The sequence below is a fragment of the Gossypium hirsutum genome, chromosome D10, assembly GCF_007990345.1.
Source record: "Gossypium hirsutum isolate 1008001.06 chromosome D10, Gossypium_hirsutum_v2.1, whole genome shotgun sequence".
NCBI classification, from domain to species: domain Eukaryota; kingdom Viridiplantae; phylum Streptophyta; class Magnoliopsida; order Malvales; family Malvaceae; genus Gossypium; species Gossypium hirsutum.
The window spans coordinates 54587101-54611215 of NC_053446.1; the positions used below are offsets into that span (position 1 = coordinate 54587101).

The 24115-nt window shown below is 33.9% G+C and overlaps 2 protein-coding genes and 1 pseudogene across 2 annotated transcripts; 2 read left to right on the forward strand and 1 right to left on the reverse strand.

The window, feature by feature from the left end:
• The first annotated feature begins 820 nt into the window (after positions 1-820).
• LOC107915644 (60S ribosomal protein L14-2-like) lies at positions 821-1566 on the forward strand (annotated as a pseudogene).
• A 17312-nt stretch (positions 1567-18878) lies between these two features.
• LOC107916279 (probable LRR receptor-like serine/threonine-protein kinase At4g31250) lies at positions 18879-21812 on the forward strand. Its single transcript, XM_016845459.2, has 3 exons — positions 18879-19710; positions 20261-20830; positions 20910-21812. Exons 1-3 carry the CDS (start codon positions 19038-19040, stop codon positions 21584-21586), a joined length of 1920 nt encoding a protein of 639 aa, XP_016700948.2. The 5' UTR covers positions 18879-19037; the 3' UTR covers positions 21587-21812.
• On the reverse strand, positions 21795-23302 carry LOC107915645 (expansin-A8). Its single transcript, XM_016844780.2, has 3 exons — positions 22957-23302; positions 22450-22762; positions 21795-22359 (listed from the first exon to the last, which is right to left on the reverse strand). Exons 1-3 carry the CDS (start codon positions 23099-23101, stop codon positions 22056-22058), a joined length of 762 nt encoding a protein of 253 aa, XP_016700269.2. The 5' UTR covers positions 23102-23302; the 3' UTR covers positions 21795-22055.
• Between the last annotated feature and the right edge of the window lie 813 nt (positions 23303-24115).

The following is a 24115-nucleotide window of genomic DNA, read 5'->3' on the forward strand; positions in this document are numbered from 1 at the left end:
ATCATCTTTTTCTCTGCTATGCTTTTGGTTGTTGTAAGGAAACAATATAAACACGGTAAAAACAATGGGGTAATTTTGGTAAGAGCTCCCTGGTTATGTTTGTTTGAAGGATGATATATCTACGGTTTAGTTGACTAAGCCATGATTGTTAGTTTTAGTTTAAAATTTAATAAGTTTCTTGTTTTGGAGAAACCATCGAATTAATGGTAATTTGAATTACGAAATAGATTAACAGTTTAAATAGTTTCTTGGTTTGCACGTTGAAGGAAATTGGGTTCTTTTCTGGGAGCATTTGTGATTTACTTTTGTAATACTTGTTGTAAATCTGTTCATAAGGAACTCATAAATGCTATGGAATTTACAGCAATTTTCATAAGTTGTTCATAAGGATGAGGATGCCAAGGTTTTAGGAGTTTTCTAGGAGGATTCACTGCAGTTGAATTTCTGTTAAACGATACAGTATTCTTTGGAATTTGAACTGGTTGCCTCTGTTTGCTTAAATGGATTGACCTAATGTTTCCCCCTGATTGTTGTAGCTATGGAGAACAGTGCTGTTGCTGCCTTTTAAGCTCATTACAGTATTCTTGCATGAAGCAAGTCATGCAATTGCCTGCAATCTTACCTGTGGTCATGTAAGAAAGCTCTTTCCTTTATCACATGTCATATGAAGGGTTTAAACATGTCTTTAATGTGACCATTAGATTTTGGCTGCATAATTTTTCTACTAACCCATCTTACTGGTTTTAGTCTTTGGATTACGGTCTGCTCAATTATCAATGTTCCTTTATCAGCCAACTAGTCTAGTTGAAGTCCTATAGGTGTTATTTGGAGATGTGCGTGTAAGAAGTGACTGTATTTTTAATGTGGCAGGCACTTGTTGATGCCCCGGATATGGTAAGAGGCCAAATGAACTTCAAGAGGCTTACATTGACAGATATCACAATTGACATTCCACGTGTTCCCAAGAACAAATGGGTTGATCGAAGCTATGGAGAAGGCTGGTAAGGACAACGATAGCTTTCACCAGCATTTGTAATGTTGTTTCTTGAAGATATGTTTTCTTTCTTATCACTCTTATGTTAACTTGCAGATGTTAAGAACAAATGGGAAAGTAGCTCGTGGGGTAGAAAGTTGATTGTCCAGAAGAGAAGAGCATCTCTCAACGACTTTGATAGGTTCAAGCTTATGTTGGCTAAGATCAAGGTCAGTTTCCGATACACCCCCTATTGTGTCTACCCGTTTTATACCAGAGTTCTTTTCTTGAAAGCACTTCCTCAAAACATCAATCGAAGCTTGACGAGCTGTAATACGGTTTTGCAGAGGTCTGGAGTCATCAAGCAAGAACTTGCTAAGCTGAAAAAGGAGAATGCATCTTGAATTTGATATTGAATCATGGATTTTTGTTAGTTTTTGTCATCAAACATTCTGCAGGTTGTTCTTTTTTGTAATTTTTTCTTTTATTTACAAATGATTAAAAAGATTAAAGATCAGTTGAGAGATCTTTGTTTGCTATATTACATATTTTATAGTGAGTTTAATAGCAGGATATTGCTTTGCTTGCTGCAATTTTTCTTATCAAAATTCTGGTATTTATTTATATTCCCTTTATAGCATAATGAAAAATAAGACACTTAAGCTGTTTAAGTTTATAAGCTTCAAAATAAAAAGTTTTGATGTATTGTTTAGACAAACTCGAGCTGCTCAAGCTAGATATCGAGTTAATTATCTTACCTTAATTTATGTGTGTATATACTAAGTTTTGCTGAATAAATATTAACCATTCATTCAGATAATTTTCCTATACATATGTATTTGTGTATATAAAATCATGCATTTATAAAGTAATAAAACACTGTCCAATACAACCAAGCATTTGGTTTAAATGATTGATACATGATCAAAACAAAAAGAATAAGAAACAAAGAATGAGTAACAAACAGTTACATGTTATTTTTAATATTAATTATTTCAAATTATCTTTTATAGTATCATATATTATGATTTGAGTAAATTCATATAAAAATATTAATTATTAAGAATTTTATTAAATTATGATTTGAGTAAATTCATATAAGAATATTGATTATTAAGAATTTTATTAAATTATATATTTTAATTATAATATATTTAATAATAATTATGTTAATTTATATTTTATAGTATCATATATTATGATTTGAGTAAATTCATATAAGAATATTGATTATTAAGAATTTTATTAAATTATATATTTTAATTATAATATATTTAATAATAATTATATTTAAATATGATTAAATTATTTATTATTGATATTAATAATCTTATTAAAACAATAATCATTTACCAAAATAAATTTATGCTAAGGGTATTCTAGTCATTTTAGTTTTTTCCATTATGCTATTACACCTCTATTCCATTCAACCAAACACAAGATTACTATTACACCTCTATTCCATTACATTCAACCAAACAGTTGATTTGCTATTACACCTCTATTCCAATACACCTCTATTCCAATACACCCCTAATCCAATACTGCGAACCAAACGCACTCTTATAGTTGTAAAGTTGTTTTAATTTGACATTATAATATTTTGTACTTTGCTGTGTTATGATATATAAAAATATATATTATTTAACCACAATAATTTATTAGTAACATGAATTTATTATTTGTTATGTTTAATATATATGTATTTTTATACATATTATTTTATATGAATAAATAAAATTTTAGAAAATCAAAATTTTTTTATCATTCATGTTAAAAAGAATTGCAAAACTGTATATAATTTAAAATAAATTAAGCATTCAGTAAGGTTATATAATAAAATGATTATATGCTCCTGAAGAGTTAATATTGCATCAAACTATAAATAATAATAATAATAATAAAGCTCTTTAAGAGCTAATATTTTACCTCCTTGTGATACATAATTTTGTAAAATATAATATTGTTTTTCAGATGAAGAAGATATATGTTGAATAAAACCTTCATGTGTTTTACATTAAAACCATATATAGAAATAACATGATATACTCGTGTATTTGTTTTATATATATATTCCCCGAAGGAATACATTACACTATATGATTGAAATATCTAATGTGCTCCTGCAATAGCAATATTGTGAAAATGATAGTACTTTCGAACGATCTCGTACATTCTAGTGGCTAAGTAAAATAATAAGTTACTAATGAAAAACTATGAAATTCTTCCCACTAGTTTTGCTTCATTCCCTAAAGTGAATGTAGCAGTACATAACAATTATGAAAAATGAAAATATAGAGATAATGATTGTTGTTGTAATTGAGGATGTGGTTGGAAACGTACAAATAACCATTATAAAGGTGATTATAATAGTGGTACTTCTAACCACTAGAAAAAGAATAATAATGAAAAACAAGAAAATTGTGGTCAAAATATTTGAAGATTTTGGCATATTCCCTAAAGTGAATATTATAAGTAATTGTTTGCAAATTATATTTCTTTTATTGAGTTAATAACATTATGGACTTCACATTGATGTAGACATTTACAGAAGTAAATGTCACAATATTGCTTATATATGAATACAAAATAAAAAAGAATGACAATAAAATTATTAATTGTCAAATTTTATATTTACAATATTAGTACAATTGAAAAACATGATTAAGTAAACCAAAAGTTTACTAATACAAATACGTTTAATATTTGGTGTGACCAATTAGACCATCATGGATTATATATGATATGAAAATTAATTGAGAATTCATATAGACATTTATTAAACAATCAGAAGATTCTTTAATTTAAAGAATTCTCATGTGTTGCTTATTCTCAATGATAATTGATTATTACAAACTCACTGGTTAAAGTTGAGATTTAATGTTTTGCATTTCTGAAATGAATATGGGCCCATTCATCCACCATGTGATGATTTTGACATTATATGATTTTGGTAGATGCATCTACAAAATAACCACATGAGTTATCAACTTGCAACCTGTCGTTTGCGAGATTGCTTGTTTAAATGATTAATTTTAGATTATGCAATTAAAACAATTCATCTTACTTATGTTGGTGAGTTTATGTCCTAATCTTTCAATAATTATTGTATGTCAATCGGGATAAAAGTTGAACATCCTATAGCTCATGTTCACACATAAAACGATATAGCTGAATCATTTATCAAATGCCTCAAACTAATAGTTAAACCATTACTTATGAGAACAAAACTTCCTATTTCGACATGAGATTGTATTGATTTACATGTTGTACGCATCAAGCCAATAAATTATAAATATTCCCCATTACAATTGATTTTTGGTCAATAGTCAAATATTTCTCATCTTACAAGTTTTGGATGTGTGGTATATGTTACAACTGCTCCACCACAACGCACAAAGATGGGTCATCATAAGAGATTGAGAATGTATATTTATATGAGTCTCCTTATAATATTTTTGAGCTATTAATTCGAGATTTAGTTATGACATGAGTTGTCAATTTTCCCAACATTAGGGGAAAAGTTTGATTAATAAAGTACTTGAAATAAATTATCAATGTCTAAGATCCTCGTACAAAGCAAGGTGGACCAGAAGTTCAACAAATAATTCATTTTACAAATCAACTGCCAGATTCATTAAATCTCACATACTAGCTGAAAATACTCCAATACAAATTGATGTCCTAATAGGACAAACTGTTAGTGCAAAAGAAAGTAATTCATGCCTGAAGCGTGGAAGACCGGTTGGTTCCAAAGATAAAAATCCTCTTAAAAGAAAATGAGCAAACATTCAAGATGGTCATATAGTGGAGGCAGGGGTTCCTGAAGAGACCCATGACATAACTAATTATAAAACTCAAGAAGAGATTCAGTTATCTAAAAGTGAAAATAAAAATGATGAAAATAAAGAGATCTCGATAAGTTATGTCAATACGAAAAAAAGATGGAACCGAAAAAAATGTAGTTGCCGAAAACAATTTTACTGATAATATTGCTATTGAAATAATAAAAGAAAATGAGGATCCCGAGCCTAAATTTATTGAGGAATGTAAAAATAGAAATGATTGGCCAAAATGGAAAGATGCAATTCAAGCATAATTGAATTCACTTTCTAAACGTGAAATTTTTGGACCTGTAGTCCAAAAACCTAAAGTTGTAAAGCTAGTAGGATATAAATGGGTATTTGTACAAAAATGAAAAGAAAAAAATGAAGTCATAAGATATAAAGCACAACTTGTAGCATAAGGATTTTCGCAAAGGCCCGACATTGATTACGAAGAGACATATTCTCCTGTGGTGGATGCAATCACATTTAGATATATTATTAGTCTAGTAGTACGTGAAAAACTTGGCATGCATCTAATGGATACTATTACAGCCTATTTATATGGTACACTTGATAGTGAAATTTATATGAAAATCCCTAAAGGATTTAAAATCCCAAAAGAATATAGAGTTTCTCGGGAAAATTACTTGATCAGATTAAAGAAAAGTTTATATGGATTAAAACAATCTTGACGTATGTGGTACAATCGCCTTAGTGAATACTTGTTAAAAGAAGGTTACAAAAATGATCCAATTTGTCCATGTGCCTTTATAAAAAATTTTGGATTAGATTTTGTGATAATTGTTGTTTATGTTGATGATCTAAATATTATTAGAACTCCTGAACAGCTACAAAATACAATAAATTGTTTAAAGAAAGAATTTGAGATGAAAGATCATTGAAAAACAACATTTTGTCTTGGCTTACAAATCGAGCATTTAAAAGATGGAATTCATATTCATCAATCAACTTATACAGAAAAGATATTAAAGAAATTTTACATGGATAAAGCACACCCATTGAGTACTTCGATGGTTGTACAATCATTAGATATGAATAAAGATCAATTTCGTCCTTCCAAGAATGATGAAAAGTTTCTTGGTCCTAAAGTACCATATCTAAGTGCCATAGGGGCATTGATGTATCTTGCAAACAACACAAGACTTGATATATCTTTCACTTAAAACTTGTTAGCAAGATTTAATTCTTCTTCAACACATAGACATTGGAATGGAATTAAACATGTATTTAGATATCTCAGAGGGACTATTGATATGGGGTTATTTTATTCAAATGATTCAAAATCCCTATTAGTCGGCTATGCTGATGCTGGATACTTATCAGATCCAAATAAAGGTCAATCTCAAATAGGATATTTATTTACAAGTGGGGGTACTGCCATATCATGGCATTAAAGCAAACATTACCTGCCACTTCTTCAAATCATGTAGAAATAATTGCAATGCATGAGGCAAGTCGAGAGTGTATTTGGCTAAGGTTATTGACCTAACATATCTAGAAGATATGTAATTTGCCTTTACAGGAAAATATGCCAACTATCTTATATGAAGATAATGTAGCATGTATAGCTCAATTGAAGGGTGGTTACATCAAAGGTGATAGAATGAAACATATTTCACCCAAATTATTCTTCACCCATGATCTTGAGAAAAGAGGTGATATAAATGATCAACAAATTCGTTCTAGTGATAATTTAGCAGATCTTTTTACTTGCCAACTTCAACATTTGAAAGACTACTACACAAGATTGGAACGTGTCAACTCAAAGATGTAATGTAATGTTGCCATTAGGGGGAGTCTAAAAGAAGTTGTACTTTTTTCCTTGAACCAAGGTTTTGTCCTATTGGGTTTTCCTGGTGAATGTTTTTAATGAGGCAATTTGTAATAGAAGATTGTGTACTCTTTTTCCTTCATTAGGTTTTTATCCCATAGGGTTTTTCCTAATAAGGTTTTAACGAGACCTATTCTCTATCAATGGACATCCAAGAAGGAGTGTTATGAATATCTTATTAAGTGGATGTCCATCATGACCAAGATAAAGTTTTGATGTACTTTAAATTCTTATAGTTACTAGAATTAGATCTCTACTTATTTTATACTTCTTTTGCCTATAAATAGAGACTCTGATGAAGCATTGTAATCATCCCATTCATCAATAAAATATATTCTCTATTGCTTCCGATATTTTCTTTGTTCTTTAGTCTCTCTATTTCTTTTTATTTTATAACAATTACATGATTTTTAAAGTACTTTATGATGTTTTATAATTTTTAACTTGATTTTATTATATTTTTATGATATTTAAAATGATTCAGGATATTTTAATTTATTTCTTTATAGGTTAAAAATGCTTTATTCATATTTATAGTAATAATTTAGAATTATTATTCCTATACTCATTATCAACATATAAATATAAATATAAATATAAATATAAAAGGGAAAAGAAGAAAAAAACGTGAAAAAAAGGAGTGGAGGTGATAGACGATAAAAAAAGGGAGTGGTTTTAGGGATTAATTGTTATGTTTAAAAAAACTACCCACTAACCTCTATTAACTATCCACATCAGATTTTTTTCCCAGAGTTTTAAATAAAAATAATTTTCCACTTTGCACACACAGGAGTCAAACAAAAGACCTCTGTGTAAGCTGAAGCATTACCACTGAACCAACAGGTTCATTCTTGACATCAATTGAGCAAAAATAACATATAAGTTGGGTCTTCAAAGTCAAAGGTTGAAACAAAAATTTAAGGAAAAAGATTTGAACATAGGACCCCTCACACACAAACACAATTTTTAACCACTGAACCAGAACAAATTACTTGACATAATTTTCACAATCTTAATTCAGAACAAGTGTGACCACTCTTGATTTCACTAACCTAATTTCTTCTAAATCAGTTTTTGGGATGTGACAGGTCTACTAATAACCCACAACGATGAAACAACCGTTCTACCTCCATCTCAATTGTGGTGCATTCAAAAGCACCACTTTCCACGACCTCCCTTACAAACCTTGAAGGATTCTTTTTCCTCCTCTAAGCCTTATTAGAGGTGTTAGCCTCCCTACCATGATTTTCTCCCGCCATCAAAACAAATGAGTAGTTGCAAAATAAAATGAAAAAGTTTGAGAAATCAAATTCTTACCCTGAAAACCCCCAAATCTGAGTAGAGAAGATGAAAAAGATAGGATGGCACCAAACAGAAGAAAAAAAAAAGAAATAAGGAAGAAACAGTGAGAGAAAACTTAGAAACTTTTAGAAGGAATCAAAGCTTTGAAAAGGAAAAGCTTAAGAAAACCTAAGAATACAAATAAAGCAAATAACCTCCACCCGCTAAATGAGGAGATTATATATAGCCCCTTCCAAAAAATGGTGCGTTTTGCAAACAAAACACTCTAACGCTCCACAATCAATGCCACTCAGACACGTGTCCCGTGAAATGACACAACCCATCATTAGCCCTTATTTCCCTGAACAATTGTACAACCTTTTAATTAATGTAGTCGTTCTATAACCTTCAGTGCGTCCCCTCCTTTTTCGAAGCTTCCTTAGGACACATAATTGCTAATTGTTGGTATTTCCATCCACCCACTACTTTAATTGCTATAATAACTGTAACACACCTAACCCGTATCCATCGCTAGATTAGGGTTACGAGACACTACCTAACACAACACAATTTAACATAGTCATTTATCACAATTCATGTCTACTAATCATATTTCATAGACAAACCATTTTTTTTTTCTGAACCAACTAAATCATTACTCAAGTTGAATCTTATAACAAAACATTATCATACATATATACTTTGAAACATACTTCCCAAAAGAGGTTATAATATGATCGAATATATATAATAATTAGTATCTTTAACAAGCCATTTCGCATGGCGACTTATATACAACTCAAAATTAATCATAGCCTATATATGCCATATGTCATAATATCAAGCTTTCAAAAATACCAAATTGTTGATTGATAGTGTGACGATAATCCTTAACGATCCCTGAGCTCGAGCTAGCTTTATATATCTATACAACAATAGAAGAATGCACAAAGTAAGCTTTGGAAGCTTAGTAAGCCATAAGTAATTAAATCATCTCAATGATATTTATAATTCAATTCAACTAGGTAGAATTCAAATAAATCTCAAACACATATACATTTAACTAACTCATATAAATTCATATTATCACATTAAGTACTAAACTTACCTTAATATTTCATGAACATATAACTTCCCACATAGATGAACCATTTAGCTCAAATTTACATTCGGAATTGTTAAGAACACACGAAAATCATATAAAGCTCATACAATGCCATATCCCAGATATGGTCTTACATGTTAACGCATATCGATGCCACTGTCCCAAACAGGGTCTTATACGAATCATATATGATGCCAATGTCCCAGACATGGTCTTACACATTTTCTCACTTCGATGCCAATGTCCCAGACATGGTCTTACACGAAATCACACCTCAGAAGTCCTAATATCATGACATCAATATCCAATACATTTACTAAGGTTCATTCAGAGCTTTCGACTTCGTAATTAAATCAATTTATGCACGAAACTAGTCATCCAATACTCAAATCAATTCGACAATTAATATCCATATACAAATCAAATTCGGCAATGTATATCTATATACAAATCAATTCGGCAATGAATATCTATATACAAATCAAATTTGGTAATGTATAACCATATATAAATCAAATTCGGCAATGTATATCTATATACAAATCAAATTCGGCAATGTATAACCATATCCAAATCAAATTCGGCAATGTATAACCATATACAAATCAAATTTGGCAATGTATATCTATATACAAATCACTTCGGCAATGTATATCTATAAACAAATCAATTTCGATAATGTATATCTATAAACAAATCAAATTCGGCAATGTATATCTTTATACAAATCAATTCGAAAATGTATAAAACATATACATTAATTTCAAAAACATTTATTTACTTATGAACTTACCTCATACTCGGAATTGACGAATCGGATCGATTACTCGATAATTTTGTCTTTCCCCCGATCTAATTTCGGATTCCTCTTTTCTTGATATGCACTAGAAATGTTGGCCGAATGCTTCAAGCCCTAACCATGGCTTCCTAACCTTCAAATTTTGGTAGTGTTTAGCTTTTGGGAAGATGATACTTTAATTTTACTTATTTTAATTTTAATTTATTTGGTTATTTACTAATTTAACCTTAACATATAACCTTTATAATTTCATTTTAATGGCCATAAAAGTCCACTAGCAATTTATATGGTCTAATTGCAACATAAAACCCTCAACCATTTAATCATATTGTCATTTGATACCTTTAACTAATAAAACTCAAGTTTTGCACTTTACGCGATTTAGTCCTTTTTATCGAATTAAACATGCAAATGATAAAATTTCTTAACGAAATTTTCATATGACTCTACTAACAAGCTGTAAAAATTAAAATAATAATAAAATTAATATTTTAACTTTAGATTTGTGGTCCCGAAACCATTGTTCCGATTTGACCCAAAAATGGGCTATTATAATTCTCCCCCCTTAGGGATTTTCGTCCTCGAAAATCTTACCAGTGAATAGGTTCGGGTATTGCTCTCTCATAGCATCCTCAGTTTCCCAAGTAGCTTCTTCGACTCTGTGTCGACACTAAAAGACTTTCACTAAAGAAATTTTATTATTTCTCAGTTCTTTGACCTCGCGAGCTAATATTCTGATCGGTTCTTCGCCATACGTCATATCAAGCTGTATTTGAATCTCAGAAGGAGAAATCACATGCGAGGGGTCGGATCGGTATCGTCGAAGCATCGATACATGAAAAACATTGTGAATTTTCTCTAACTCATTTGGTAAAGCTAACCGATATGCCACTAGACCTACTTTCTTGATGATCTCATACGGCCCGATGAATCTCGGACTCAACTTGCCCTTACGATCGAATATAAGTATTTTTTTTCCACAGAGAGACTTTCAAAAACACCTTATCCCCGATCTAAAACTCAATATCATTCCGTTTCAAATGTGCGTACAATTTTTAACGATTTGACGCTGCTTTCAGACTATCACGAATCACTTTCACTTTCTGTTTAGTCTCTTTGATCAAATCAACCCCGTGAATCTTATTCTCACTAAGTTCAGTCCAGTATAAAGGTGTTCGGCATTTGCGACCATATAAAGCTTCGTACGATGCCATTTTTATACTTGATTGATAGCTGTTATTATACGCAAAGTCAATCAATGGCAGGTATCGTTCCCACGTACCTTCAAACTCGAGAATACAACATCTCAACATATCCTCGAGTATTAAAATAACCCTCTCTAATTAACCATCTGTCTGAGGATGAAAAGCATACTAATGTGCAGCTTTGGACCCAATGCATCTTACAATTTCTTCCAAAAACGCGATGTGAATCTCGGATCTCTATTTGAAACAATGGACATAGATACTTCGTGTAACCACACAACCTGAGAGATATATAGCTCAGCTAACTTATCAAGTGAATAATTCGTGCATACTGGAATGAAATGATCCGACTTAGCCAGTCTATCGACAATTACCCAGATCGCATCTTTCTTACTCGGTGACAGAGGCAAACCCGATACAAAATCCATCGTGATTCTGTCCTATTCTACTCGAAAATCATAACCGACTGCAGTAACCCAGACGGTACCTGATGCTCAGCTTTAACTTGCTGACAGATTAAACATTTCAAAACAAATTCTGAAATATCACGTTTCATGCCATGCCACCAATATAGCTGTTTCAAATCATTATACATTTTAATGCTTCTCGGATGAATAGATAAACGACTACTATGTGCATCATTCAAAATCATCTGAATCAACTCTAAATTCTCGAAACACATAATCGACCTCTAAATCTTAAACAGTCATCGGGATCAACTTGAAACTCTGAATCAGGGTTTGAATCACATTGTGCTCGTTTTGCTAATATTTCGTTATCAACTTTTTGAGCTTCACAAATTTGTTGCAAAAACAACGGTCTCGCTTTCAACTCAGCTACAATCACACCGTCATCAGATAGGGCTAACTGAGTATTCATCGTATGTAAAGCAAACAGAGATTTCTGACTTAAAGCATCAGCAACCACATTGGCCTTTCCCGGATGATAGTCAATTACTAACTCATAGTCTTTTAGCAACTCTAACCATCTGTGTTGTCGCAAATTCAAATCTCTCTAAGTCAACAGATATTTCAAACTCTTGTGATCTGAATACACATGACATTTCTCAACGAACAAATAATGGTGCCAAATCTTCAACGTGAACACTATCGCTACCAATTCCAGATCATGCGTCAGATAATTCTTTTCATATGGCTTTAGCTGTCTCGAGGTATAAGCTATCACTTTGCCTTTTTGCATCAAAACACAACCCAGACCATTCAATGATGCATCACTGTAGATCACAAATTCTTTACTCGATTTTGGCTGTATTAACATTGGAGCTTCAGTCAATAGGCCTTTCAACTAATCAAAACTTTTCTAGCACTTCTCGGACCATTCAAATTTTACATCTTTTTAAAGCAATATTGTCAACGGAGTCACAATCATTGAAAAGCCTTTCACAAATAGTCTATAATAGCCTACGAGTTCCAGAAAGCTACGAACTTCGGATACATTTCTCGGAGGTTTCCAATCTATTATTGCAGAAATTTTGCTCGGATCGACTCTTATACCCGATGCTGACACTATATGTCCCAGAAAACCAACTTCTCGTAACCATAATTCACATTTACTGAACTTTGTAAATAACTATTTATCTCGCAGAGTCTGCAACACAATTCTCAAATGCTCGGCATGATCAATTTCATCTCGTGAGTAAATCAATATATCATCAATAAATATGACAACAAAATCGGTCTAAATACGGTCTAAAAATTTAGTTCATCAAGTCCGTAAAGACTGCAGGAGCATTTGTTAATCCAAAAGGCATAACTAAAAATTCATAATGTCCATACCTCGTTTGGATAGCAGTTTTTGGCACATCGGATTCTTTTACTCGCAACTGATAGTAACCAGATCTTAGATCTATTTTTGAGAACACAGTAGCCCCTTGCAACTAATTAAACAAATCGTCTATTCTGGGCAAAGGATATTTATTCTTGATCGTCACTTTATTGAGCTGTCTATAATCAATGGACATTCTCATAGTTCCGTCTTTCTTTTTCACAAATAATACCGGAGCACCCCAGAGAGAGAAACTCAGTCGTGCAAATCCTCTATCGATTAATTCTTGCAACTGAGATTTCAATTCTTTTAACTCGGTGGGAGTCATTCTATTTGGAGCTATTGATATCAAAGTAGTTCCCAGCACTAGTTCAATACCAAATTCAACTTCTCCAATCAGTGGTAATTCTGATAGCTCTTCGAGAAATACATCTGGATATTCACACATAACTGGCACAGATTCAATCTTTTTTCAGTCACATTTGTATCAAGAACATAAGCAAAGTAAGTTTCATACCCTTTTATCAGATCTGAGCTTTCATTGACGAAATCATAGCCGACAACCTATTCAGATCATCTGACTCAATCCGGATAATCTCATTATTTTGACATCTCAAATCTATCAATGCAATTACAGTAGTTTCATAGAGAGTGAAAGTACCGGTAATAACATCTGAAGACGAAGCTTCTTCGTGAGCGCAAATAGCATAAACTCTGGCAGGTGCGCGGTTTTCAGATCTAACAGTAGTGTCTTTAGTTCCCTTCTGGCTACTACTCACATTACCCGTGTTTCTGGGTGGTTTACCTCTAGCTGTCGTGTTACTCGGTCTCGTAATCTGCACAGTGTCTTTTTCAACCAACTCGGGACAATCACAAATGAAATGATCTAACGATCCACATTTAAAACAGCTCCGATCATTCAATCTACAATCACTAGGGTGACGTTTACCACAATGTCTGTACTCGAGTTGATTAGGTCTGATTTTTCCAACACTAGCTATTGAGGTCACCTTCGAACTCACAGGTGGTTTGTCTCGATCTCGTCTAGAATAACCCATAACAGCCTTTGAGCAGTTAAATTCATCTCGATAATCTTTTTCGTGAATCTCTAGCTTCAAACTCAGCTTTTCTTTTCTCTTTCCCGAGTTCTTCAGCTTTACATGCTCGCTCGACAAGTACCACAAACTCTTTAATTTCCAGAATCCTGACTAATAACTTGATGTCTTCATTTAAACCCTCCTTGAACCTCTTACACATGATTGCTTCGATCGGTACACATTTCCGGGCATATCTGCTGAGTCTAACAAATTTCCTCTCTTATTCTGTCACTGTCATGCAACCCTGTTTCAACTCGAGGAATTCTTTACGTTTCTGATCTATAAATCTCTGACTGATATATTTCTTCCGAAATTTAGTCTGAAAGAACTCCCAAGTAATACGTTCCTTAGGAACCACAGATACTAAGGTATTCCACCAATGGTATGCAGTATCTCTAAGAAAGGAAACAACACACTTGATGTACTCATCGGGAGTGCAAGATAATTCATCAAACACTCAGATAGTATTATCTAACCAGAACTCAGCTCTCTCAGCATCATCATCAACAGTAGCTCTAAACTCTTCGGCCCTATATTTACGAATCTTATCGACAGGTGGCTTACTCGAACGTATCGAATCAATAACTTGGGGAGATACAGGAACTTGCGGGGGTGGAGGTTGTTGAGCAGTTGGATTCGTTCGAATGAACTCTGTAAATCACTCATTCATCATTTGGAAAAAGACTTGCTTTGCCTCTCCTTCGTGGCTACTAGCAACAATTCTAGAATCAGATTGCACTGCCCCTTAAGTGGGAGCAGGTGCATTACTTTCAACATCATTAGCTACGGCTCGATCGGGATCCATTTCCTATACGAAAACACATTTTGAATTGTCAAGAATTCATCACACTATCGTAGTATATAATTATGGCATGTATAGCTAAGCTCTCACGCGCTACTTTAGTCCTAGAATCGACTAAATCGTAACTCTGATACCAATTAAAATGTAACACCCCTAACCCGTATCCATCGCCGAATTAGGGTTACAAGGCACTACCTAACTCAACACAGTTTAACACAATCATTTATCACAATTCATGTCTACTAATCATATTTCATATACAAACCTTTTTTTTTCTGAACCAACTAAATCATTACTCAAGTCGAATCTTATAACCAAACATTATCATACATATATACTTCGAAACATACTTCCCAAAAGAGCTTATATCATGACCGAATATACATAATAATTTGTATCTCTAACAAGTCATTTCGCATGGCCACTTATATACAACTCAAAATTAACCATAGTCCATACATGCCATATGCCATAATATCAAGCTTTCAAAAATACCAAATTATCGATTGATAGTGTGACGATAATCCTTGACGATCCCCGAGCTCGAGCTAGCTTTATATATCTATAAAACAGTAGAAGAATGCACAAAGTAAGCTTTGGAAGCTTAGTAAGCCATAAGTAATTAAATCATCTCAATGATATTTATAATTCAATTCAACTAGGTAGAATTCAAATAAATCTCAAACACATATACATTTAACTAACTCATATAAATTCATATTATCACATTAAGTACTAAACTTACCTTAATATTTCATGAACATATAACTTCCCACATACCTGAACCATTTAGCTCAAATTCACATTCGGAATTGTTAAGAACATACGGAAACATATAAAGCTCGTACATTGCCATATCTCAGATATGGTCTTACATGTTAACGCATATCGATGCCACTGTCCCAGACAAGGTCTTATACAAATCATATATGATGTCAATGTCCCAGACATGGTCTTACACATTTTCTCACTTCGATGCCAATATCCCAAACATGGTCTTACACGAAATCACACCTCGGAAGTCCTAATATCATGACACCAATATCCAATACATTTACTAAGGTTTATTCGAAGCTTTCGACTTCGTGATTAAATCAATTCATGCACAAAACCAGTCATCCAATACTCAAATCAAATCGGCAATATATATATCCATATATGAATCAAATTCGGCAATATATCTATATACAAATCAATTTGGCAATGAATATCTAAATACAAATCAAATTCAGTAATGTATAACCATATATAAATCAAATTCGGCAATGTATATCTATATACAAATCAAATTCTGCAATGTATAACCGTATACAGATCAAATTCAGCAATGTATAACCATATACAAATCAAATTCGGCAATGTATATCTATAAACAAATCAATTTCGGTAATGTATATCTATAAACAAATCAAATTCGGCAATGTATGTCTTTATACAAATCAATTCGGCAATGTATAAAACATATACATTTAATTTCAAAAAAAATTATTTACTTATGAACTTACCTCGTACTCGGAATTGACGAATTGGATCGATTACTCGATAATTTTGCCTTTCCCCCGATCTAATTCTGGATTCCTCTTTTCTTGATATGCACTAGAAATGTTGGCCGAATGCTTCAAGCCCTAACTATGGCTTCCTAACCTTCAAATTTCAGTAGTGTTTAGCTTTTGGGAAGATGATACTTTAATTTTACTTATTTTAATTTTAAGTTATTTGGTTATTTACTAATTTAACATTAACATATAACCTTTATAATTTCATTTTAATGGCCATAAAAGTCCACTAGCAATTTATATGGTCTAATTGCAACATAAAACCCTCAACCATTTAATCACATTGTCATTTGATACCTTTAACTAATAGAACTCTAGTTTTGCATTTTACGCGATTTAGTCCTTTTTATCGAATTAAGCATACAAACGATAAAATTTCTTAACGAAATTTTCATATGACTCTACTAACATGCTGTAAACATTAAAATAATAATAAAATTAATATTTTAACTTCAACTTTGTGGTTCCAAAACCACTATTCTGATTTGACCTAAAAACAGGCTGTTACAATAACTATTCATTGGGGCTCTGCCTAAATGGTCTCAAGGAAGGGCACTTTATAACCTATTTACCTCTTGACCAGAGGGGCAATTGTCATATCCCTACCCCTAACTTGGACACATGGTAGCACGAATGGCTTAGTAAGCACCCATGAACAACCCTACACCTTGTGCCCCTAGTGATGACCATATAACTCACTTCCACTTTTGGCCTCCAATAAGCCACTCACTTTTATCCTCCATATAGGGGACCAAAAAAGGACCATCAAGGCATAACAACCTCGTATTACCTTAATAAGGAGAATGTTAGAGCAGGGCCACAAGTACTAAGCTTGATGACAACTAACATGTAACATAACTGCCACCTACTCGACCATATGAGCAACTTACCATCCGTATTTCGATGAGATGGCACTCCATGACAAGGGGACCTCTCTTATATATATACCCTAGCACACGAGATTTTAGGGATCTCCTTCTTCCCTAAGCATTCCACCTAATAACTTATCATTCTCCAACATTTTTCAACCTTCTCCTTTCCCTTCTCTTTCTCTCTTCCTTTCTTAATTCTTTCCTCCCGCTCTCCCACTTGTCACAAGTGAACCGACCTCTAAACAACCACCACTCTCTCCTTTTTACCTCCTCCTGATTGATTCCCTATATCAACAATGTCATATAGGTTTCGATCATTGTCTTGGTGATGGTGAATTACAAAGAGACCATCAGTGATGGCTAGGGCTACGTGGAAGAAGATGAATATGAAGATGATGGCGAAGATGGGAGAGAAAATTGAAATAATTTTTTTTAAATGAAGAAAAAGAAAGAAGAAAAAGGGAACTATCAAAGTTAGCGACTATATTAGCTTGTCGTTACACTTTTAACAAGATCTGATTGTTGAATGAAGACAACAAATAGATAACATTAGTGACCATAAAATAATTTTTTGAAGTTCAGTGACTAAATGTAAATTAAAGCATACATAAGTGATTGAGCTTATAGTTTACGCTTAAATTTTTAATTAAATTAATATGTTTGAAGCATATTTTAAAATTACAATTTATAAAATTAAATAAATTTTTAATAGTCAGAATTATTGACTCATTATGTCATTGTTTATTCGTCCACGTCCTCCACATATTTTGAAAAACTAACTGCATAAATGCCAAAGTATCCGATGGTTTACAAGTTAGGGATCAAATTAGTCCAAAATAAATTATAGGTACCACCTTCAAGAGTTATTTATTATATTAAATACGAATATACAATTTTCAAAAATAATTCTTTTTTTACTTTTAATGATGTATGATTTTTTTCACCCTTACATATTGTTAACCTACAAAATTATATAGCGTCTAAATTTATTTTGTATTTTTTTTAAAAATTTAATATTATTTTTTATTAAATTCATATTATATCATAATATATGATTTAATGTTTTGATGATTAGAAATAATACATAAAAAGTACAATTTTGTATAATCAATCCAAACATCATCTTTTAAAAAGAGAAAAATCATGAACTAAAAGTAATTTATTTAGCTATATTATGATAATAATATAATACTAATCAAAAATATTTTTCCTTTAATACTAAAAGTTTAATAAATAATACTACTTATAATCATTGAATTTAGAAAAAAAAGTTATTACTATTTTATCTATAAGTGTTGAGTGCAGTGAAATACATTACATTTTTAACAGAAGAATTTAAATTCAAACTTTAAAAATGCACCCATGAATCCTCAAAAGAATTAACTTCCATGAAATATAAAAATATCTTTTATATAAAAAAAAAGTTATTACAATTTTAATAAGAAGCAATTAAAAACTATATAAATTTTATTAAAATCACCGCTACTGTGAATATCCTAGAACTGATTATGTACTTATAAGATAGCAATGGAGTAAGGACCAAGACAATCCTTACTAGAGATATTCCCGAACAATCCTTTAAGAAACCAAGAACAAACGTTGTTCCCAAACTCAGGTTGACGGCCAGACGTCAACCAAGAAATGAAAACAGTTCCAAGTCAAGAAAGGAAAGACTGACGTTTCAGCCTCAATTAATATCAAATAATAATTATTCACACCCTTAAGCTGCCGGCGCATCACAGCTCAGCTTTAACAGGGACTTTGTCAATCCCAATCACAATGTCCTTTTGTCGTTTTGCATCTTCATCTTCACCATATCATCTTCGTCCAAGCCCTCCCTCACCCCACCCAATCCAAAGCTGAAGCCCTTCACATTTCAAACAATGGTCCATAATAAACTAAAACCATGTTATTATTGGTTTCCATTGCTGTTCATATTAGCATGCTTTGTTGCACCATCATGGAGTGAAACCGAGGCCGAAATCTTGCTCAGGTTTAAGGACTCTTTAGCCAATTACGGCTCTCAACTAGACGATTGGAACGGCTCGGGTCCAGGTCCATGCGATAATCCAAACTGGACCGGTGTGCGCTGCTTCAAAGGCTCAGTCTTCGGTCTGAAGCTAGAAAACATGGGTCTGACAGGCGTAATCGACGTCGACACACTAACGGGGTTGCAGCTTTTACGTACCGTAAGCTTTATGAACAACAGCTTTGGTGGTCCATTCCCAGAGGTTAAGAAGCTCACTTCTTTACGAGCCTTGTATTTGGCATACAATCATTACTCGGGTGAGATACGTAACGATGGATTCACAGGCATGCCGGCCTTGCAAAGGGTTTTTCTGGCATGGAATAACTTCTCTGGTTCAATCCCGAAATCATTGGCCACATTGCCGAGTTTGTTTCAATTGAGCCTCGAGCAGAACCATTTTGAAGGACGGATACCGGATTTTCAACAGGATTTTAAACAGGATGGCAGTTTTGTTAATCTAGCTTATAACAAGCTCGAGGGTCCGATACCGTATAGTTTGAGGAAGATGAATGCAAGCTTCTTCGAAGGTATCAATTATATTATTATTAACATATATGATTTTCATGAGTTCAATTTTCAATATAAAAAAATCTCTAGTTTTATTGATTCAAAGTTCTGGTTTTCACTCATATGCGAACATAATAAGCTTTCCATTTCAAGTACATTCACAAATTTTGCTTACGCTATTGATAAAAGGAACAAGGTTCTAAACAAGAAAAAGAAGATTCCCAAGTTTTATACGTTAACTTCGATTAAATACTTAACTGTTCTGGAGATACCATGGGCCATGGACCATATCTATATATATAATATATATGATATATATTTTTTGAATTTGGGATCAAGACCAAGTCAAAACACTTCCAGTTCGTTGAACACACAAAAAAAAAGAACACTTCTAGTTCAAGACCCAGCCTTCTATAAGTTAGATACATATATTTATTTGAAATTTTAATTTAGATATAAATTAAATCCTTGTTAATTATCCGCTTATCCACTAATAACATGACTAATATTACAAAGATGTACAGTTAAATATGTGTGTTATATTATGTAAGATTTTTGCATGGATGGCAGGGAACAACCTATGCGGGGAACCACTGCCCAAATGCAGTTCCTCAAGAAAGAAACGGACCATCATAATAATCATCGTGGTAGCCGGTTCGTTGGTTGTCTTAGCACTCATCGCCGCAGTTTCCTATATCCTCAAAGATCCAGCCATGGCATCCCGGTTCAAAAAGGCAGAAAAGAAAAAACCAGCGGGGAACGTAATAATGGGGAAGAAAGAGGATCAATCATCGCAGCATTACAGAAAGTTAGGTGAGAAAGCGAAACTTTATTTCGTGAGAAATGACAGGGAGAAGTTCCAGTTGCAGGAGTTGCTAAGGGCATCGGCAGAGGTGCTGGGGAGTGGGAGCTTTGGGTCGTCGTACAAAGCTGTGATCTCGAGTGGGGAAGCCTTGGTGGTGAAGAGGTTTAAGCAAATGAATAATGTGGGGAAGGAAGAGTTCCGAGAGCACATGGTTCGACTTGGAAGGTTGTCACACTCTAACCTGCTTTCCCTTGTGGCTTTCTATTACAGAAAAGAAGAGAAGCTTTTGGTGTCTGATTTTGCTCCCAATGGAAGCCTGGCTAGTCATCTTCATGGTACGCTTTTCCCACATTTCTTAGTACCCTTTTCCCCCTTTTTTGTCTCAATTAACGTTAGGCTAGCATATTTGCACAGCAAGGCGTGCTCCAGGAGAGCCAGGGCTTGATTGGCCAACTAGATTGAAGATCATCAAAGGAGTAGCAAAGGGTTTGGCTTACCTTTACAATGAACTCTCCAACCTTACACTCCCCCATGGCCATCTCAAATCCTCCAATGTCCTTTTAAACCACACATTCGACCCCCTCCTATCTGACTACGCCTTGCTCCCCGTCATGAACAAAGAACACGCCCAACAATTCATGGTGGCATACAAGTCCCCTGAATTCTCCCAATACGACCGAACTACACGAAAGACCGACATCTGGAGCCTCGGAATACTTATCCTCGAAATGCTAACAGGTAAGTTCCCAGCCAACTATTTGAGACAAGGTAAAGGTGGCAATGCAGATTTGGCAACTTGGGTGAACTCGGTTGTGAGAGAAGAATGGACCGGAGAAGTGTTCGACAAAGACATGAAAGGGACCAAGAACGGGGAAGGCGAGATGCTGAAGCTGTTGAAGATCGGGATGGGTTGCTGCGAATGGGATATAGAGAAGAGATGGGAATTGAGAGAGGCTTTGGAGAGGATTGAAGAGTTGAAAGAGAGGGATAGTGATAATGTTGAAGACTATTCTTCGTATGGCAGTGAAGGGGATGTGTACTCATCTAGAGCAGTCACCGATGATGAGTTTTCGTTCTCGGTTCAGGCTTGAAAACGTGAAACCAAATCGCTAGGAATGTTTGGAGTGGATCATAACATTTGTTTTAACTGTGATTTGGTGCTTAACATTTCCAAGAATTTGCAGACATAGCATGTGAGTGATAATGTTTATTATATGTGTTATGGGGAAAATTCATATGATGCATTTATTATAAATTTAGGATCTCATGTTCTTTTAACCTGTTAAGTTGAGAATAAAGTGAAGGAATATTTAATTCGATTGACATTCATTCATGGCTATGTTAAAACAAAACCCAAAGCGATGGAACATCCATCCATCTCTGCTTACTAAAAACTATATTATATAAGGCCTAGCGGGTGCCAATAAACCACCTCAGCTATATACAGCCACAATGGGACTGAGCCTCTCCTACTCTAAGTCTCCCTCTTATACCTTCCCCTGTCTCAAACACTGGCTATTACATACACATCTTCCAGTTAGGGACCCTTTGCCTTAAACTCTAGAACTGACCACCTTCGAATGTTTGTCCGAACTGCCAGTTTGCTGGAGCCACATTGTAGCTTGTCACAGTCCGGCCGTCACTTGTGGTGACTTGGAACGACAAACTTTGGCCGTTGAGGTAGGAGTTGCTCTGCCAGTTTTGGCCCCAATTTCTGGACATTGATTGCCATCCTGTTTTAGAGCCTTTGATTGAGACTGCATGGACATCTCCAGCACCACCAACATTTGAGATGAGGACCAAGTTGAAGTAAGAGTGACCATTGATAGTAAACCTGATTCCTCCTTTCTTCATGCAGGGTACTCTGTTTAGACCAACATATATTTTGTTACTAAGATGAGCTTAAATCATTAATGTAGTACATATAATTACTCAAGGGTGTTGTAAATATTACCTTCTGAATGAAATGGGAACGATTCCAGCACGGTATTGAGCAATCTGCAAGAAAGCAGGCTCAGCCAAATCGAAATGCTGGAGAGGGGGATTGCACCAACCACCATTGTCGTTGGACAATGCTAAGTTAGGGGGGCAGAAGTTGGTTGCAGTGATGGTAATGGACCCGGGCAGGCACCATTTGGGGTCATTGTCACACCTCATTTCATAACAAGAACCGCAGCTCAAACCATTGTTGAACAAGGCAATGCTAAGTGCTGCAGTGTTAGTCCCATAGCCTTGGCTATACAGGTTACCATATCCACAAGCACCTCCTGAAATAGCACCAACGGATATAAGAAACTAAGCTTAAAAGTTAAAAAAGACCATTTAAAGCTACTAATTAAGGTACCCAAAAGTGCTTGAAACAACTTTGAACTTTTTCATTACCCCACACTTCATAAGTTTGTTCCCCCCCCCCCTTTTTTCTTCCATAAATTCCTTTTGTTAAAAATGTCCTCAAACTTACCCATTGTGCCAGATGCATCACCACCACCATAGAATGTGGCATGGCCACCTTGCCATCCTCCCCCATAGTCACCAAAGGTGCCTTGCAGGAAAAAACTGAAGACAAACAGCAGAAGAGAAGTTGCAGTTAATGGTGCTATCACCATAGTATTCGTTGAAGTGAGTTGTGAGGAAGAGAGGAAGAAAGGAAACAAAGAGAAAAAAGGGGTAATTAAAAGGTTGGTTGCTTTGATGGTTGTGACATAGGGATTGGGGGAGAAAGGATTTATATAGGAAAAAACACAACAAAGGAACAGAGATTTATCATAATTTCAGGTCAGATGATCTGCAAAGGATCAAAATATGCACATGCAAATGTTCCAGTCGAGTTCCATAAGGATAGACTACCGACCGCTAGGCCTAATGGTCCCACTTGCACATGCATTTATTAATACTTCAGTTCACTTCCCCCTTGACCTTTATTCCTTGTCTTAGTTTATCTTTGCTAAGATCATCTCCTTTTTGTTTTCTTCTATAGCTTGCATACACCCACGTCTAGTTTTATGGATTTTTGTCCTTAAATTGCCTGAAATCCCGCCAATCCTTTCAAGAAATCTTTTTATTCCCTTTGATTGGGGACTTTGGTCTTTTTCCTTTTTTCCTTCCTTTTTTCTAGTCTAAAGATTTTGTTTAAGACTTGAATCAATCTCAGTCGTTTTATACCCTTTTATGTTTTAGAAAACTTGTAAAAATGATCATTCAATTCAGATTGGCGTAAATGAAAAATCAATAACAAGGACACCATGTCTAGCCTAAAGGACATCACATGTGAATGTCCTTTTTGACTTGCTTGTTGGTAGAAAAGAAATTTTGAAAAAATAAATAAAGAATTGAAGAGTGGGGAAATATTTTTTTTTAAATATATTTTTCTTCTTCTTTCCATTAAGTAGAAAGTATTAAATAATTTTAAATAAATCTATTTCCATTATTTAATAGAGTTTTGTTGAGGAAATGAAGAAAATGACGAAAAGGATAGTGGTTAAGTATTGGAAAAAGATCATATCCATGTGCCAAGAGCCCGAACATGTTTAGGTGTGATTACATTTAGTTAGCTTAGGCTAGAGAGAGAGAGAGGAATTTCTCTACCTCATAGGGTGATGGAAATGCAAGACACACGATTG

Coding starts and splice junctions, on each gene's coding strand:
- LOC107916279 (XM_016845459.2), top strand. CDS start 19,038: ATGGTCCATAATAAACTAAAACCATGTTATTATTGGTTTCCATTGCTG. Junction 19,711..20,260: donor GAATGCAAGCTTCTTCGAAG/GTATCAATTATA, acceptor CATGGATGGCAG/GGAACAACCTATGCGGGGAA. Junction 20,831..20,909: donor CCTGGCTAGTCATCTTCATG/GTACGCTTTTCC, acceptor ATATTTGCACAG/CAAGGCGTGCTCCAGGAGAG.
- LOC107915645 (XM_016844780.2), bottom strand. CDS start 23,101: ATGGTGATAGCACCATTAACTGCAACTTCTCTTCTGCTGTTTGTCTTC. Junction 22,763..22,956: donor TGATGCATCTGGCACAATGG/GTAAGTTTGAGG, acceptor GTGCTATTTCAG/GAGGTGCTTGTGGATATGGT. Junction 22,360..22,449: donor GTTCCCATTTCATTCAGAAG/GTAATATTTACA, acceptor TGGTCTAAACAG/AGTACCCTGCATGAAGAAAG.